The sequence below is a fragment of the Panthera uncia genome, chromosome X (assembly GCF_023721935.1).
Source record: "Panthera uncia isolate 11264 chromosome X, Puncia_PCG_1.0, whole genome shotgun sequence".
In the NCBI taxonomy this organism is placed as follows: domain Eukaryota; kingdom Metazoa; phylum Chordata; class Mammalia; order Carnivora; family Felidae; genus Panthera; species Panthera uncia.
This window is the reverse complement of record NC_064817.1, coordinates 121209991-121223880: the sequence shown is the minus strand read 5'-3', so window position 1 is coordinate 121223880 and position 13890 is coordinate 121209991. Positions and strand designations below refer to the sequence as shown.

The 13890-nt window shown below is 57.0% G+C and overlaps 1 protein-coding gene across 1 annotated transcript; it reads right to left on the bottom strand.

The window, feature by feature from the left end:
* Positions 1-184: 184 nt before the first annotated feature.
* Positions 185-12471, bottom strand: LOC125932082 (long-wave-sensitive opsin 1). Its single transcript, XM_049644489.1, has 6 exons — positions 12360-12471; positions 7707-8003; positions 5299-5467; positions 4145-4310; positions 2748-2987; positions 185-295 (listed from the first exon to the last, which is right to left on the bottom strand). Exons 1-6 carry the CDS (start codon positions 12469-12471, stop codon positions 185-187), a joined length of 1095 nt encoding a protein of 364 aa, XP_049500446.1.
* Positions 12472-13890: the final 1419 nt, after the last annotated feature.

Sequence of the window (13890 nt, the reverse complement as noted above, 5' to 3'; positions counted from 1 at the left end):
CCCCAGACTGCAGCGGGAGCCTCTGCAACTTTGTTGTTTTTGGCAAAGAGAAACTACTTTTATTCCCCAGGGATGGAGGAGAAGGGGCAAAGGGGGGGTGTGTGGCCGAAGTGCCGGTGTGTGGGACAGGGTTTACGTTTTCTGGTAGGAAGCAGACCTTTTTGTTGTCATGGCCGGGAGGGACTCATGCAGGTGACACCGAAGACACAGATGAGGCCTCCGTTCTGGAGGCGCTGGAGAGTTCAGAGCCGTCGTCAACCTTCTTCCCGAAAAGCTGCATGATGCAGTTTCGAAACTGGCGGGGCAGAAAACGCTACTCAGCAGAGCGGAAAGGGCCCGCATACCGTGCTAAAGGTCGTTCTTGGGGAATTCTGAGGAGGCTATTCATTAGGGGGCACCTTGATGACTGAGCACCTTCTCCGCTACCATTCAGAGTCCCGTGCAGAGACTGGAGCAGGCCTGAGATTATTACTCGCACATGGGGATGGTCTGCTCCTGACTGCTCGCTCATCTGAGCCATCGAATTTAGACTCTGATGGTGACCATTGTGCGTCAAGTTGTAACACCACGCCCCCCTCTCCAAAGCTACGTTCAAGGACTAACCCCTAGAGCCTGTGAATGTGACCTTATTTGGAAATAGAGTCCTTGTAGATGTGATGAAGATATACATTGCCATGAGGTCATGCTAGAGTGGAGTGGGCCCTAATCCAACCACTGGTGTCATTATGAGAAGGGAATTTGGACACAGACTCAGAGAAGGTCACGTGGAGGTGAAGGCAGAGATCGGGGTGACTTGTCTAGGAGCCAAGGGACACCAAGAACCGCTGGCCACCACCGGAGGCTAGGAGACGGGCGGGAACGGATTCGCCCTCAGAGCCCTCAGAAGGAAACAACCCTGCCCACGCCTTGACCCCGGACTTCTGGCCTCCAGAATCGGGAGAGAATACATCTCTGTTGTTTTAAGCCCCGCCCCCCCGCCCCAGTTTGTGGTACTTTGTTATGGCAGCCCCAGGAAACTTATACAGTGACCAAAGAGGACGCCAGCTAAGGGGCCCATGCATAGGGCGACCCATTTCCAGAATGTCTGGGAAGAGACTCAGAGGCATTTTAGTGAAAAGGGATGTGATTGTCATCTTGTTTCTATCCCGTCGATTCTGAGGCCACGCAGGCACTAGTTAGACCACAGTCTAGCTACTACTTCATGTCTACAGCCAAGAGAATCTTCTGGCACCAAGAGGGCCCCAGTGCATTTCCCCTATAAAGAGATTTGTAATGTATTCATTTCTCAAGTTATACCTCATATCATCACTGGGATAACCCCAATGTCTTGAGACTGCAGACGAGGGGCATCTCCTGTATATTCTAGGCCTATTCTTGACCACCTCCAGCTCCCTCCAACATCAAAACCCTCGCAAATAAAACACATAATTACGGAAGTCAGTAACACAAGAAGTGAACTGAATGGGAGAATTGACTTAGCTGAGGAATTCATTTGACATCTACCTACTGAGTGTCCACCGTGTGCCAGACTGTCTCAGGGCGATCGGCAGTGGACAAAAAGAGCAACGTTCTCTGCCCTCGTGAGCTCCATTACAGATAATTCTCTCAGGACGCAACAGGAAGGGATAACAATGTGGAGAGGGTGAAAGCAAACTTCAAAAGCCTGGAGAGGTCCAGAAGTGCAGACGTCTTGTCTAGGAGGGCCAGTTTGGGGAGGGGAGAATGGAGACTCAAGTAAACAAGTACAAGTACAAGGCAAGAGAGCCTAGGGTTCCACAAGCAAAAGCCAGACCTAAAAAGAGACTCACATGAACCAGGAAACAGGGGTCAGGGCTACAAAGACACTCTAGGTATTGAGTTGCCAACAGTGGAGTCCCGGGGGATCAACTGTGTCCTACTTAATGCCTAAACATTACAGAAAGAGTGCGTGCTTAATGAACTCTGCAGGGAGCCAAGGGCCAGGCCAGACTGAGCGGGGCCTTGGAGCAACTGTGACATGAGGGGGAGGGGGAAGGGACAGAAGAGCTAGTTGGAAGGAATGGGGACTGGGTCTGGCACGATGCCAGGCCCCTGCGAGGGCCCCTGGACCTTTCTGGTCACCATCAAGTCACACATCGCATCTCGGCGAAGTAGATTTGATGGATTCAAGGAAGAGGAAGCCAAATTGTGCTTGGAAGATGGTAAGCCTCAGCGGTCACCTGTAACCTCCCGGGGGATCTAGGAGTCACAGGCAATTTGCTGCTGAGGCTGAGTATACTGGCCCATGATGGCTACCGTCCGGCGAGACCTCGGGCGGGACCACAGCGGGCCCCCTCGAACTAACCCACAAAGTCGCAAAAGCCGCATGCGGGTGCAGCCGAGGGGGGCCTCTCTGCGTCCTTGTTGGGGTTAGGGTTTAAAAACGGAAAGATGAAGACTGAGAGGACAGCTGTGCCTATCAAAGTGGGAAGGGCACAGCCAGGGTCAATGCAGACACGTTCGGGCGCTCCTTCGGGTGTGAGCAGCAGGACAACCCTGAGGCCGACGGAACAGGAGAGCAGCAACGTGTGCGACTGCGCTGTGCCGGGCCGAGACTCCGACACGATCCACGGGGAGGGCTGGCTGGGGCTAGGTCACGTGCTGAGCCTTCTCCGGTCGTCGTCCTGGAGGTCATTAACGGGCACCCCCTCGACATGATTCCAGGCGGGAGCCATCGCTGGGCTCTCCGGGGGTAAATTCCTATTTGCTCTGCCAATGGTGTGACTTACCTGCCGGTTCATAAAGACATAGATGATGGGGTTGTAGATAGTGGCACTTTTGGCAAAGTAGGCCGGCAGGGCGGCCACCAGAGGGTGGAAGGCGTAGCCGGGGTGGGCAGCGGCGAAGCACGCAAAGAAAGTGTAGGGCCCCCAGCAGACGCAGTAGGCGAAGATCATGACCATCACCATGCGAGTCACCTCCTTCTCCGCCTTCTGGGTGGACTCGGATTCTTTTTGCTGCTTTGCCACCTGGGGGAGACAGAGATTCGTGCCTGGGGACGGTGCGTGGGAGAGTCCTTCGGGGCTCTGTATCCAGAGGGCTCCGTGTTGCCGTTGCCTGGGCCGTGAGTCAGGGAGGCGGCGAGAGACAGGTGGCCGGGGGACGTGGAGTCATGAAGACGAGGAGATGGGCCCACCCCAGGCGGGTCAGCGGCCAGCGGCCAGCGGCCAGCGGCCAGCTCCCACCTGAGTGAGCCCGCAGCCTGGCTCAGGCTGGACCGGGCCGGCCTTGATGGAGCTTGTGTAGGCTCTGAGGTAGCACAGAGCCTGCCCCGGCGAAGATGGCCTTGAAGGGCCTTCCAAGCTCTTGGCTTAGCCTGGCTCCCGTTAGGAGTTTGGGAAGGAGCTAAGGAGGCCATCTTAGCCTCGCCTGGTCCCTTATCAGCGTGTTTCCTGCCCGCCCCCCATGCTTAACTCTGAGGGGCCGATCGGGGGAAGACACAGACGCTGGACGCTGTCTGCTGCGGGCAGGGACGCAGCCCCGAGCTAACAAGGCCCAAGCCATGGTTGGATACCTGTGGGAGCTGGTGAGGTTGCTTCTGATCCCTGACCACCGGCGGGGTTGGGGGAGGAAGCGGGGTGGGGGCACAATGCAGGCTGAAGGCAGGGAGCCTGTGGCCTTCACTCGGGCTGCCTACGTAGGGGGCTAGGGGTGGCCGGGACAGGGTCAACTTCCCAGTGAGGACAGTGGAGAGCGGGTCTGGGTGGCACATGGCACACGTGAAGACACTCCTTGGCGTGCCCCACAGCCCCATGAAGGGGACAAGGTCACTCTGGTGGCAGCTTTTCAAAAGCACCTTTTGATCTGCAGGGTTCACTCGCGGATCTGGCTGGCTGCTCTCCACTCCCCGGGAAAGGCAGGCTTTCTACCCAGGGGAGGACCGTCCCGGGTCACGGAAGAAATGCGGCTCTGCTCCCTTATTGGGAGCATGAAGTTGGGGACGGTCCCTTCACATCGTGTAGGGACAAGGACAAGGGAGCCAGGACTGCAGGCGCAGCCCCAAAGGAATTGGAGGATTCAGGCCTGCTTTGAGGGCAGGAGAGAGATTCTCTGTCCCAGCCTAAGTGTCCTTGGCTCCCACGATCCTATCGGCAGGGGGTAGAGCCAGGAGAGTTCGGGGGCTCACCGCTCGGATGGCCAGCCACACTTGGAGGTAGCAGAGCACGATGACGCTGAGGGGGATGATGCAGCACGTGATCATGAGGACGATCATGTAGGACTGCACGCCGGGGTACGAGCTGCCACTGAACACGTCAGGCCCGCATGATGTCTTCAGGCCATGGGGCCAGTACCTGGAGAGAAGGGCTGGCAGCCTGTCCTGATGCAGGCAGGGCACCCTGGGGCCCCCCAGTCCAGGCATGCCACTGACTTGGGGTGGACGATTGGTGGCTTGTTTTAATTAAGGTGAAATTTACATTGCATGAATTCACCTTTTTTTTTTTTGAAGTTTATTTAATTATTATTGGAGAGACAGAGAGAGAGTGTGTGTGTTCATGAGCAGGGCAGGGGAAGAGAGAGAGGGAGAGAGAGAATCCCAAGTAGGCTCTGCACTATCAGCATGGAGCCCGACGTGGGGCTCGATCTCATGAACCTCGAGATCATGACCTGAGCCGAGATTCCTTAACTGACAGAGCCACCCAGGTGCCCCTCACCAACCATTTTTGAAGCGAGCCATTCAATCTGACAGCACCTTCACAGTATTGTGCAACCACCACCTCTGTCTAGTTCCAGAACGTTTTCACTGGTCTTATAGCCCCTTGTGTTTTTATTGTGGTAAAATACACATAGCATCTGAGCCCGCAAAGAAGCAGCCTGGCCAAGACACAAATGACCTATGGGCCCAGGTGTACCTACAACCCAAGAAGTCTCTGAAAGGGAGGCCCCCGAGAATGTGCGAGACGTAGGCCTAGGGCAGAGTGGGTGAGATGGCCCTGCTTTCACTTATAGCTGCTCCTGTGGCTTGAGCTTGTCGCCTTTCTCTGTGTGCACCCATGAGCCGTTCATGTTTGGCAGAAACAGACCTTTCCAGAGGCTCAGAGATCACAGGACCTATTTCCATGTCGCAGCCAGGCAGATTTATATGTTCATAGGCACCGCGCCCTCAAAGGGGGTCACAGGGACATCGGGTCCATCCTCACTTTAGTCATGGGGCCACGGAGGCCCAGAAACAGGAAGCGACTGACCCCACGGTTACAAGTGGAGTCATGTGTCTGACCCTCCCCGCTGTCCTTCACCGTCTGTCCTAAATGAGCTGCATGCCTGACATACTGGCCTCCTTACCTGCTCCAGCCAAAGATGGGCGGGGCTGTCCACACAGCGGCCCAGATCCAGGAGAAGGCAATGCCCGCGATGGCTAGCTTGGCATCAAATCTCACATTGCCAAAGGGCTTGCAGACTACCAGCCACCTCTCCCAGGAAATGATGGCCAGGGACCAGAGACCCGTGATCCCTGCAGGGGAGAGCAGGCAGATGAGGGCTTTGAGCCTCCAACATCACTTCTTCCACCCAGACCAGCCGATAGCTTTTAGGATCAAGAGACATCCTCCCCACCCATGTGAAAAACCTAATTCTCCAAAAAGTGTGTTCAGCTCCAGGGGGCAGTGGACCTCTTGGTCAATTTGTCTGACACCCTCTTTCCCCATTCTTTCTTCTTGGGCCTCTGGCACCCCGACTCCTATCTTCCTCCTAGTTGGCCACCAGCCTTTCTTCGGATGCAGACGCAACTCCCGATGGCCATGCATGCACCCACGTGACCACACTGAGGTGCCGTGGTCCCAGCCAAGGGCAAGGAAACGGGACGTGTCCGGTGACCTGTGGCCCTTCGGCCCATATGCACGTTCACCTAGGCTTCCAGATTTCCCACCGCTGCCCTCCCCCCGGCGGGTGGAGATCATGTCTCCATGCCCTGCTTAGACACTGGAGGTCTGTGGGCAGAGTTTAGGGCTCCATTAACTGGGGCGGGAAAAAGGACAGCTTTTTTCCACTAAAAACTCTAATGGACCCTTGGCATCGCCTTCCATTATGAGCATGGCAGCATTAGCAGTGCCTGCGACTTGGTCACTTTACAGAGGCAGCAGACACTTCCCTATATCACCATATTCATTACCACTTTGAAATTTCAGTGGCTGTCAGACCAGATCCGGTTATTTGATACTTTAATAAAGAATGGTGTCATCAATACTTCTAAAAAATGCATTTACTCATAATTTTAGTGAAGGACTATGTCACTCATTAATATTTAATACTTTGATCACTATATTTCGGTATCACGGGACTCCTTTGTAGTTCTATGGATCTTATTGTGCACGTTGGCAAACATTCTTCTGAGGAGGGGTCCGCAGGCTTTCCCTGGTCACTGCCGTTCTATACCTTTGGGAGAGCGCTGGGCCGTCATCTGTAAAACGAGGGGCAGTTAGATATGGGGGGGGGCGGCGTCCTGCCCTGTACAGTGTGTGGGCCTCGTGTTGGCACCTACCTCACAGGGATATGAGGGGCCGATGCGCTCATTTCAATCTTGCCCCCGTGTCCTGCCCCCATTTCACCGATGCGCAGTAGCAATTCAAACCTGCAGCCAGGGTCCCCCTGCCTTCCCCAGGCCCTGGCTGTCCTAGCGTCTTTTTTTTTTTTTTTCCTCCTCTTCGTGTCCACCTCTCAGAATCTGAATTGGAGACCAGTTTAGGTGGCAGTTGGATGAACCCGAGTTAGATGTGGGTGCTCAGGACCCAGGATTGGAGACCCCGTGGTCCTGGGAAACTTAAAACGGAAGAGCAGTGGTGTGATGGCTGGGGGCCCGGAGGCAGGCCAGCCTCGAGCCCTCGGCCCTGTGGGAGGGGTAGCTCCCTCGTGCTCCTGCGGGCACGGCCTTTGCTCTCTCACTCGGCCTCTTCCCGGGTCTCTCCCGCCAGCCTCCGCCTCCCGGAATCAAGTCCGCGCCCCTGCGTGTGCCCGGCCTCATAGTCCGCTCGGCCACCGGCCAATGCTCACCTGTCCTCTGCCCACCCAGCTGCCGCCTGCACCCTGCTCTCCTTGGCCACCTCGGCCCAGCTCCCTTCTCATCTCGCTGACTCAACGTCTGGGTGCTCCCTCGTCTCCTCCTGCACACGGTCCTCTGAGGGGGCGGATGGCGCCCCGTGCTCGCGATCTGGGATAGGGACCCCTCTTTCCGGGACTCGGGAGTGCCTCGGGGAAGGGATCGTATGCTCCTGGTGCCCCCCACATGGGTTCTTCTCTGCCAAGGTTGACCTGAGCAGGGCCCCGGCCCACAGAGATGTGAGTGATGGGGACCAGGATCTGAGATCAGTTTCAGGATCTCAAAAGCTCTAACGGGAAGCGCTGCTTTCTCTGGGAAAAGCTGACACAGGTGAGCTGAAAGAACACACATCCCCAGTTTGAGTGGAACTTCTGTTTGGGGTGACCGGAGCCCTCCTTCCCATATTGTTCTGGGATTGTCCGTCTCCTCCTATGCCAGCTGCGTGGCCCTAGACCGGCCTGTCTCAGGGTAGGCACTCTGGATGCCCACTTGTTGGTCTGCAACCCCCCCCCCCACGATGACCCCGGCCCAGGTTCCCCTACAGGTCTGTCTCCCTTCAAATGCGCACCGCGGGCACACCCGGGGGGTGCCGCGTGAATGTTTCCTTTACACACGGCAGGCTGGGTCTTCCCGGAGTCCGGGGCCCTGGCTAGCTTACCACACAAGGAGACAGTGTAGCCTTCCAGGACACACATGGGGTGGCCCAGCACAAAGTAGCCGTAGATCTGGTTCACGACGCTGATGGTGCTGGCGATGATGGTCTCCGCCAGGTCAGCCACCGCCAAATTCACCAGGATCCAGTTCAGAGGGTGGCGCAGCTTCTTGAACTTCATGGTGGCTGCCAGCACAAGCCCATTAGTGAAGACGGACGCAATGACCACGAAGATCATCCAGGCGCTGGTGACGTGGTACACCCATCGGGGCGCGATGTGGTAATTGGGACCTTCAAAGGGGCCTAGAAGGCAGGAGGTACAGCGCGGGGAGAGGAGCTGGGCATCGGCGTTACCCGCCTGCACAGCTGTGCCCGCCCCGCCCTCCCTTCCTCGTCAGAGCGTCGCGTTAACCCTCCCGCCCTCCTGCCCTCTACCCTTGCCTTTGCAACCAGCTCTTTCCCTCTAGCCGGGCCCGACTGCGAACAACCTTCCGTGTTGTGATGGAATGGAGTGCTGGAACCTCACGGATGTTGTGAGGCATCCGTGTCTCATGCCAGAGGCCGTGGCCCACCAGACAGGCATCCTTGAACTTAACAAAGCCGAACTCCTCACCAGCTATGCCAGGTATCACCCCCCCCAACCGATTTGCCACCCCCGTACACGGGCCGGCCCTCTGGGGTGCCGTGGGCAGGCCTCTGCTCCCCCAAACCCCTGCACCCGCCGCGCTGCTTCCCGTGACTGCTGCATGCCTCTCTGTCGTGGGACCTTTGCTCACATTCTCCCCTGCACCGCGGTCCTCTTCTCTCCCATACCGTAAAGCCCAGCTCGGATGGCCTTGCTTCCCGGAAGCCTTTCCGGATTCCTAAGCCGAGTGTCAACTCAGCCCCTTGGGACCGCCACCTCAGTGTACCTGTGTGACATCCTACACTGTACTGGAGCCACCCACGCGCACGTCTCGTCGTATCCCATGTGGCAGGTTTGACGCACAGTCAGTGCTCAGAGAATGGATGAACGAATGAGTTCTGGGTTGAGTGGTGTCCCCCCATGAGAACGACATGTCGGGGTCGTAACCCCCAGGACCTGTGGAGGGGACCTTATTTGCAGACGGGGTCTGCACAGAGATGATCAAGTTACCGTGCGGTCATTAGCACGGGCCCCAATCCCGTAGGACTGGGTCCTCACGAAAAGGGGTAGTTTGGACGCAGAGACACGCACACGGGGAGAAGGTCACGTGAAGATCAAGGCCGAGATCCGGGCGATGCTTCCACAGGCCGAGCGACGCCGCAGATGGCCGGGAAGAGCCAGAAACCGGAGGAGAGGCCCGGAGCGGACTCTCTCTCGGAGTCGCCGGAAGGAGCCAACCCGGCCCACGCCCGGACCTCAGACTCCTCGTAAGCCAAGGAGTTTCTCTTGTGTGAGCCACTCAGCGTGTGGTGCTGTTACAGCCGCCCTACGAAACACACGCAACGAAAAAGGAAGGGTAACTCCCCTTTATTACAACGCAGCGGCTCTACACCTGTCGTGCCGAAGGACCTTTTTTACCACCATCATTTTTGGCAAAATACTTAAAGGGATGATACGCCAGCGCCTGCCGCCGTGTACCAAAGCCTTATGATGCCCAGGAAAGCATCCACGCAGAGTCCCCACATTTACCAGGACACTTCAGTTGTGTGCCACAAAAGCCCAGCTCGAACTAGTTTTACAAGAGTAGGGCTTTCTTGGGTCCCCTGGCTAGGAGGGCTGGGGTAGATGCCAATCGCCCCCAGCACAACCAGACCCCACAGCACCCGTGATGTTCCAGCACCCTGTGCGTGAGCTTTGTTCATTGCTTTCACGGGGAGCTCCTGGAAACCCATCAGCAATGCCCACAGCCATGCTAGGTGGCACAGGCCCCCTGGGGACAGACCTCTGACCACCGAAGGCCTGCGTGCTATCAGTTTCCGTACAGAAGGAAGTGGAGGGAAACCACGGGGCTGCTGATAGACCGGAGAACAGAGGACCCCGAATTGCCAACGGGTCTTGCCCAGAAACTACAGCGGGTTAGTCCGAGAACAGCAGCTGGGACTGGGAGGTGTACGGAACGCTCCAGCTTTTGAACAGTTTCAAAACGAAGCAGCCAGAGCATCCTTCCCGGACAGTCCGCCGAGTCCAAATTGGACAGGGCAGGGACAAGAGGGACGGGGCTGTGCACAGTGGGGGAGGGGATGGACTGCTCCGAATGTGGGAGGTCACAGGGGAGGGTCCTCTAGCGGCGCAAGCAGAGCCCGTGTCCCAGCCTGCCCCTCGCTTCTGAACTCTCCAGGACCAACTTCATAAAGAAGTGGGCACCACAAGGGTATCAGGGTCAACTCCCGGGGGGAAGGTGTTCTGAAGAAATTCAGGGAGGGAGTGAATTGGGTGTGGGGGCAGGCGAGGAAGCAAGATTTCTGTGAATATACCTTCTTCTCTAGATTTTAATTCGGAACCTTGTGAATATTTTATTACACGATTTTAAAACAACATTAAAATTTAAAAAGCAATCCCTGAAAATCAAAAATAAAACAAATGAACCTAAATGCATATCCACTCAGAGGCATAATCACACAGAGAGGGACTGTTCTAAACGACTTGGAAGGGCACTAGTTTGACTATTCGAACCTGGTGGCATAGACCCTAAGGACGAAAAGACCTGTCCAAATGTTGAGTTTTGGGTATGCATGTTGTCAATGGTGGTGTCGGTGTCATTACTCTGAGACCGTTGTGAGTGTGTGTGATAAAAAGCAAATGAGTAATTGAATCATATTCTTATTCTTCTACGCAAAGCCCTTGAGAACAGGATTCTTAGTGGGAGAGAAAGGAGACCCAGAGGTCAAACCCAACTGGCTCCACTGGGAAACCAAGTCATTACTTTGGAGTGGGAGAAATAAAAGGAAAGAAGAAGCATTTCTCCTGCCTTTCCCATACAGTCTGTGTCCCTGGGGAAGCCAAGAGTAGATGAGGGAATGTTTCAGTCTATCCAAGGACTCCAGCTAATAGATGAAGACAGGGTGAGGAAGTCAGAATGTCACCATTTTGCAACCCCCAGTGGTTTCGTGGGTCCAAGCATCGAGTTCAGCAGCTGCCAACACCCCAGAAAAAGGGGCACCCTCCTGACGGTGAGGAGATCCAACCAAACACAAAACCGATCCAACTGGCCTCCAAGCAGATCTTCAGATCAACTACAGATTTACAGACACATAATGATGAACAAGATGGGAAGGGGCATGGGAAGCCACACACGGGAAACCATCAGCAAGTCCAAAGTGGAGGGGTCCGGGGACAGATGACCCCTTCCCTTGAACAAATAAATTACAAGGAGGTAGAGAGGGAGCCCCTGACTTCAAAGAGGACAAAAAGAGATAATGATCGATCTGAACGTGTGGACCTTATCGGAGCCCTGATTCAAGCAAGGTAAAAAAAAAATGTACGACCTTTTGTTCAACACTGGTTAAGAGATTCAATAATATCAAGGCAATGTTACCTTATAGGTGTGACAGTGGCATTGTGTTTATGTTTTAGAGTCCTTTCCTCTTACAGGTGCATACTGAAGATTTACAGACGGAATGGTGTCATGTCTTAGATCTGCTTCCAGGAATCAGCAGGAGTGGGTCCAGTTTGCTAGATACTTGAATTTTGCCAGGGGAAATGTACAAAAAGGAATCTCAGGCATCAGTGAAGGCCCAGGGGCCTCCAGGGAGGGCCCTGTTGTGTCGCCATCAAGGACATTTTGACAGAACGATCAGGTCAGGGCAGACTTGAGGGTTCTCAATTAGTTTGGCCTGGGAACCCTGGCTGTCAGGGAGCTGGTGTGGCTTCTGGAAACCATGGCACCTGAGACGTCCTTGAAGGAACAGATGGGGTGGTCTTTGGTTTGGAGGAGGGACTGGGGAAGGGGGGCCAGGGGCAGGGGGTCACTAACGTCCTCGGTTCTTTGCAAGGCTTGCACGCAAAGCGTTCGGACTGGTGCACTTCCAGGGCATAACTCGGGCCGCCTCCGCGGACGTTTCAGGTGTCTGTTGGGCCCGAGCCCTTTCTCCTGGGACACCTCCCAGTGGAAAGGCTGCCCTGGGAGCCAAGCGAGTCCCCTCCCCAAGAACGTGCAGCCGAAGTCTGCAGGCCCCGGGGGCAGAGTTGGACAGGACGGCCACTCCCGTCTCTTCCGACCCTGAGGTTGGAGAAGGCACCTACCCTCCTCCGGGCCACCTGCTGTTTGCCTCCTTTTGGCTTCGGGAGGTGCAAAACTGAGTCCGAGCTGGATTCTTTCCCAGGAAGCCAGGGCGGTGCGGCCAGAGAGACACGCCAGAACTGAACGTAACGGGTGCTCACTAGCGGCACGGGACCGCAAGGAAAGAGTCAGTGAGCATTCCCGGGACAGCGGTTCGCAAAAGGTCTGGGAAGCCTGTGTGGTTTGGAAAGGCAAGTTGCATATTACGGTGTCCTTTTGTGTTCAGAAAGGACCGCCCCCCCCCCCCAATTTCATGGCATCATGAAGGTGAAGGGAGAAGGACCACCTCGGCCGCTGCTGACGTGTGTGGAAGAGAGCTTTCCTGGCGGGTGGGTGGCCAGCGGCCCTCCGCGTGGCCACTCGGGCCTGGTGTCCCTGGAGGGCTGTCCAGCCTCCACGGCGCCCGCTTGCTCACCTCTGGTGGCGTTGCTGTTGGTGTAGGTGAAGATGCTCGCCCGGGTGCTGTCCTCCAAGCTGGCGTGCGGCTGCCCGCCTGCAAGCCTCTGGGGGCCCCACCGCTGGGTCATGGCTCCGGAAAGCCCTGTCCCCAGTGCCTGCCAGCCCTGGCGCTGCTTGGGGCGTCACGGCGCTTTATAGCAGCCCGCGGGATCAGCCGGGGCTTCCTCACCTTAGAAGCTCCCAAACCCTTCCCCACCTGATCTCTTAATTGGGCCCGGGACTTAGACCTCCCCCTCCCCCACCCCCTGCCTCCTGGCTCCTAAGGTGAGCCTGCGAGGGCGGCTCAGAGGCTTTTCTGGGAACCCACTCGGAGTCCCCCGCCTGCTAAGGCCGCTGCAGGAGCTGCCGCGGGCCCTCGCTGGTGTTTACGTGCGCTTTCCTCCCTACTGTGCGGTGCTCGGGCTTAGGCCAGCTGGGCCCTAGTGTCGGCCTTTCCACATTGACGTGTGGGTTAGGGAAGCGGCCCGAGGCCCAGACCCGCCGTTGCTGCGTGGTTCTCCTCAGAGCCGCGGGGGGGGGGGGGGCCGGGAGACTTTGCTGCGGCCCAAAACGCAGCCTCCTCACGGGTCGGGCCATCTTGGTGGGCCCGCATGGTCGCGAGTGGTGCTGGCGGGGGCCCCTCACCCAGGAAGGGAAAGACAGGCCTGGGGTGGGGCTCCCCTGCTCCCTTTTGCTTCCCAGGAGCCCACGTCCCCTGCGGTCACCGGGGAGCTCGTCCAGGCCCTCCCGGTGGCCTTCCCGCAGCAACTGAAGGTGCCCACGGGCACTCAGGTTCCACCAGCTCGGGTCTCCTTGGCCTGAGTCCATAACCCTTCCCTGGACTGCTCCTGACGACAACTCCCTGCAGGCTTGCCTTCAAAAGCAAGCCTCTCAACCGAGTGTTCCAGACGGGCTGCCTCCTCTGTCCCTCTTGGCCCACTACAATCTGGCTGCGGCCCGGACTTGGCAGCATTCCGACTGCAGGCGGATCGCCTAATTCTGCAGTCCCACCCCCGTCCCCCTCCGCAGGGGGGCACAACCCTCTCTCCTGGGTCCTGCCAGCTCCTCTCTCCCGAAGGTCAGCTGTCTTCATCACCTCCTTGGGGCCGGCCTGAAGCTCAGTAAAGCCAAGCCACGGGCATGCGACCTCACTCCCCTGCTCTCGGGGCCATGACTTGTCAGCACCCCAGGCGGAGGCTCCGGGTAACATGGCTGGACGTCTGTGCCGCCCCGTGCGGCCACCCATAGTGGGAATGGCTCCCGGCACTGGTCCGGGCCTGCCACGCGCCTGGTGCCAGGCCAGGGGCTCTGTGTGGAATCGAAGGAACGGGTCCTGACCGCCGTCTTGCCAGGGCCCCCTGGTGGCCTGGAAAGCTGGGCTCGTTGTCCAAGGGCAGGAGAAAGCGCACCCAGTATTTACACCCCTAGGTGTCTACTCAAGAGAATCGAAGCCACATGCCCACACAAAAACCTGTCCAGGACCACTCACAGCAACACTAATCCCAACA

Coding starts and splice junctions, on each gene's coding strand:
- LOC125932082 (XM_049644489.1), bottom strand. CDS start 12,471: ATGACCCAGCGGTGGGGCCCCCAGAGGCTTGCAGGCGGGCAGCCGCAC. Junction 8,004..12,359: donor CAACAGCAACGCCACCAGAG/GTGAGCAAGCGG, acceptor CCTGCCTTCTAG/GCCCCTTTGAAGGTCCCAAT. Junction 2,988..4,144: donor TGTGGCTGGCCATCCGAGCG/GTGAGCCCCCGA, acceptor TGTCTCCCCCAG/GTGGCAAAGCAGCAAAAAGA.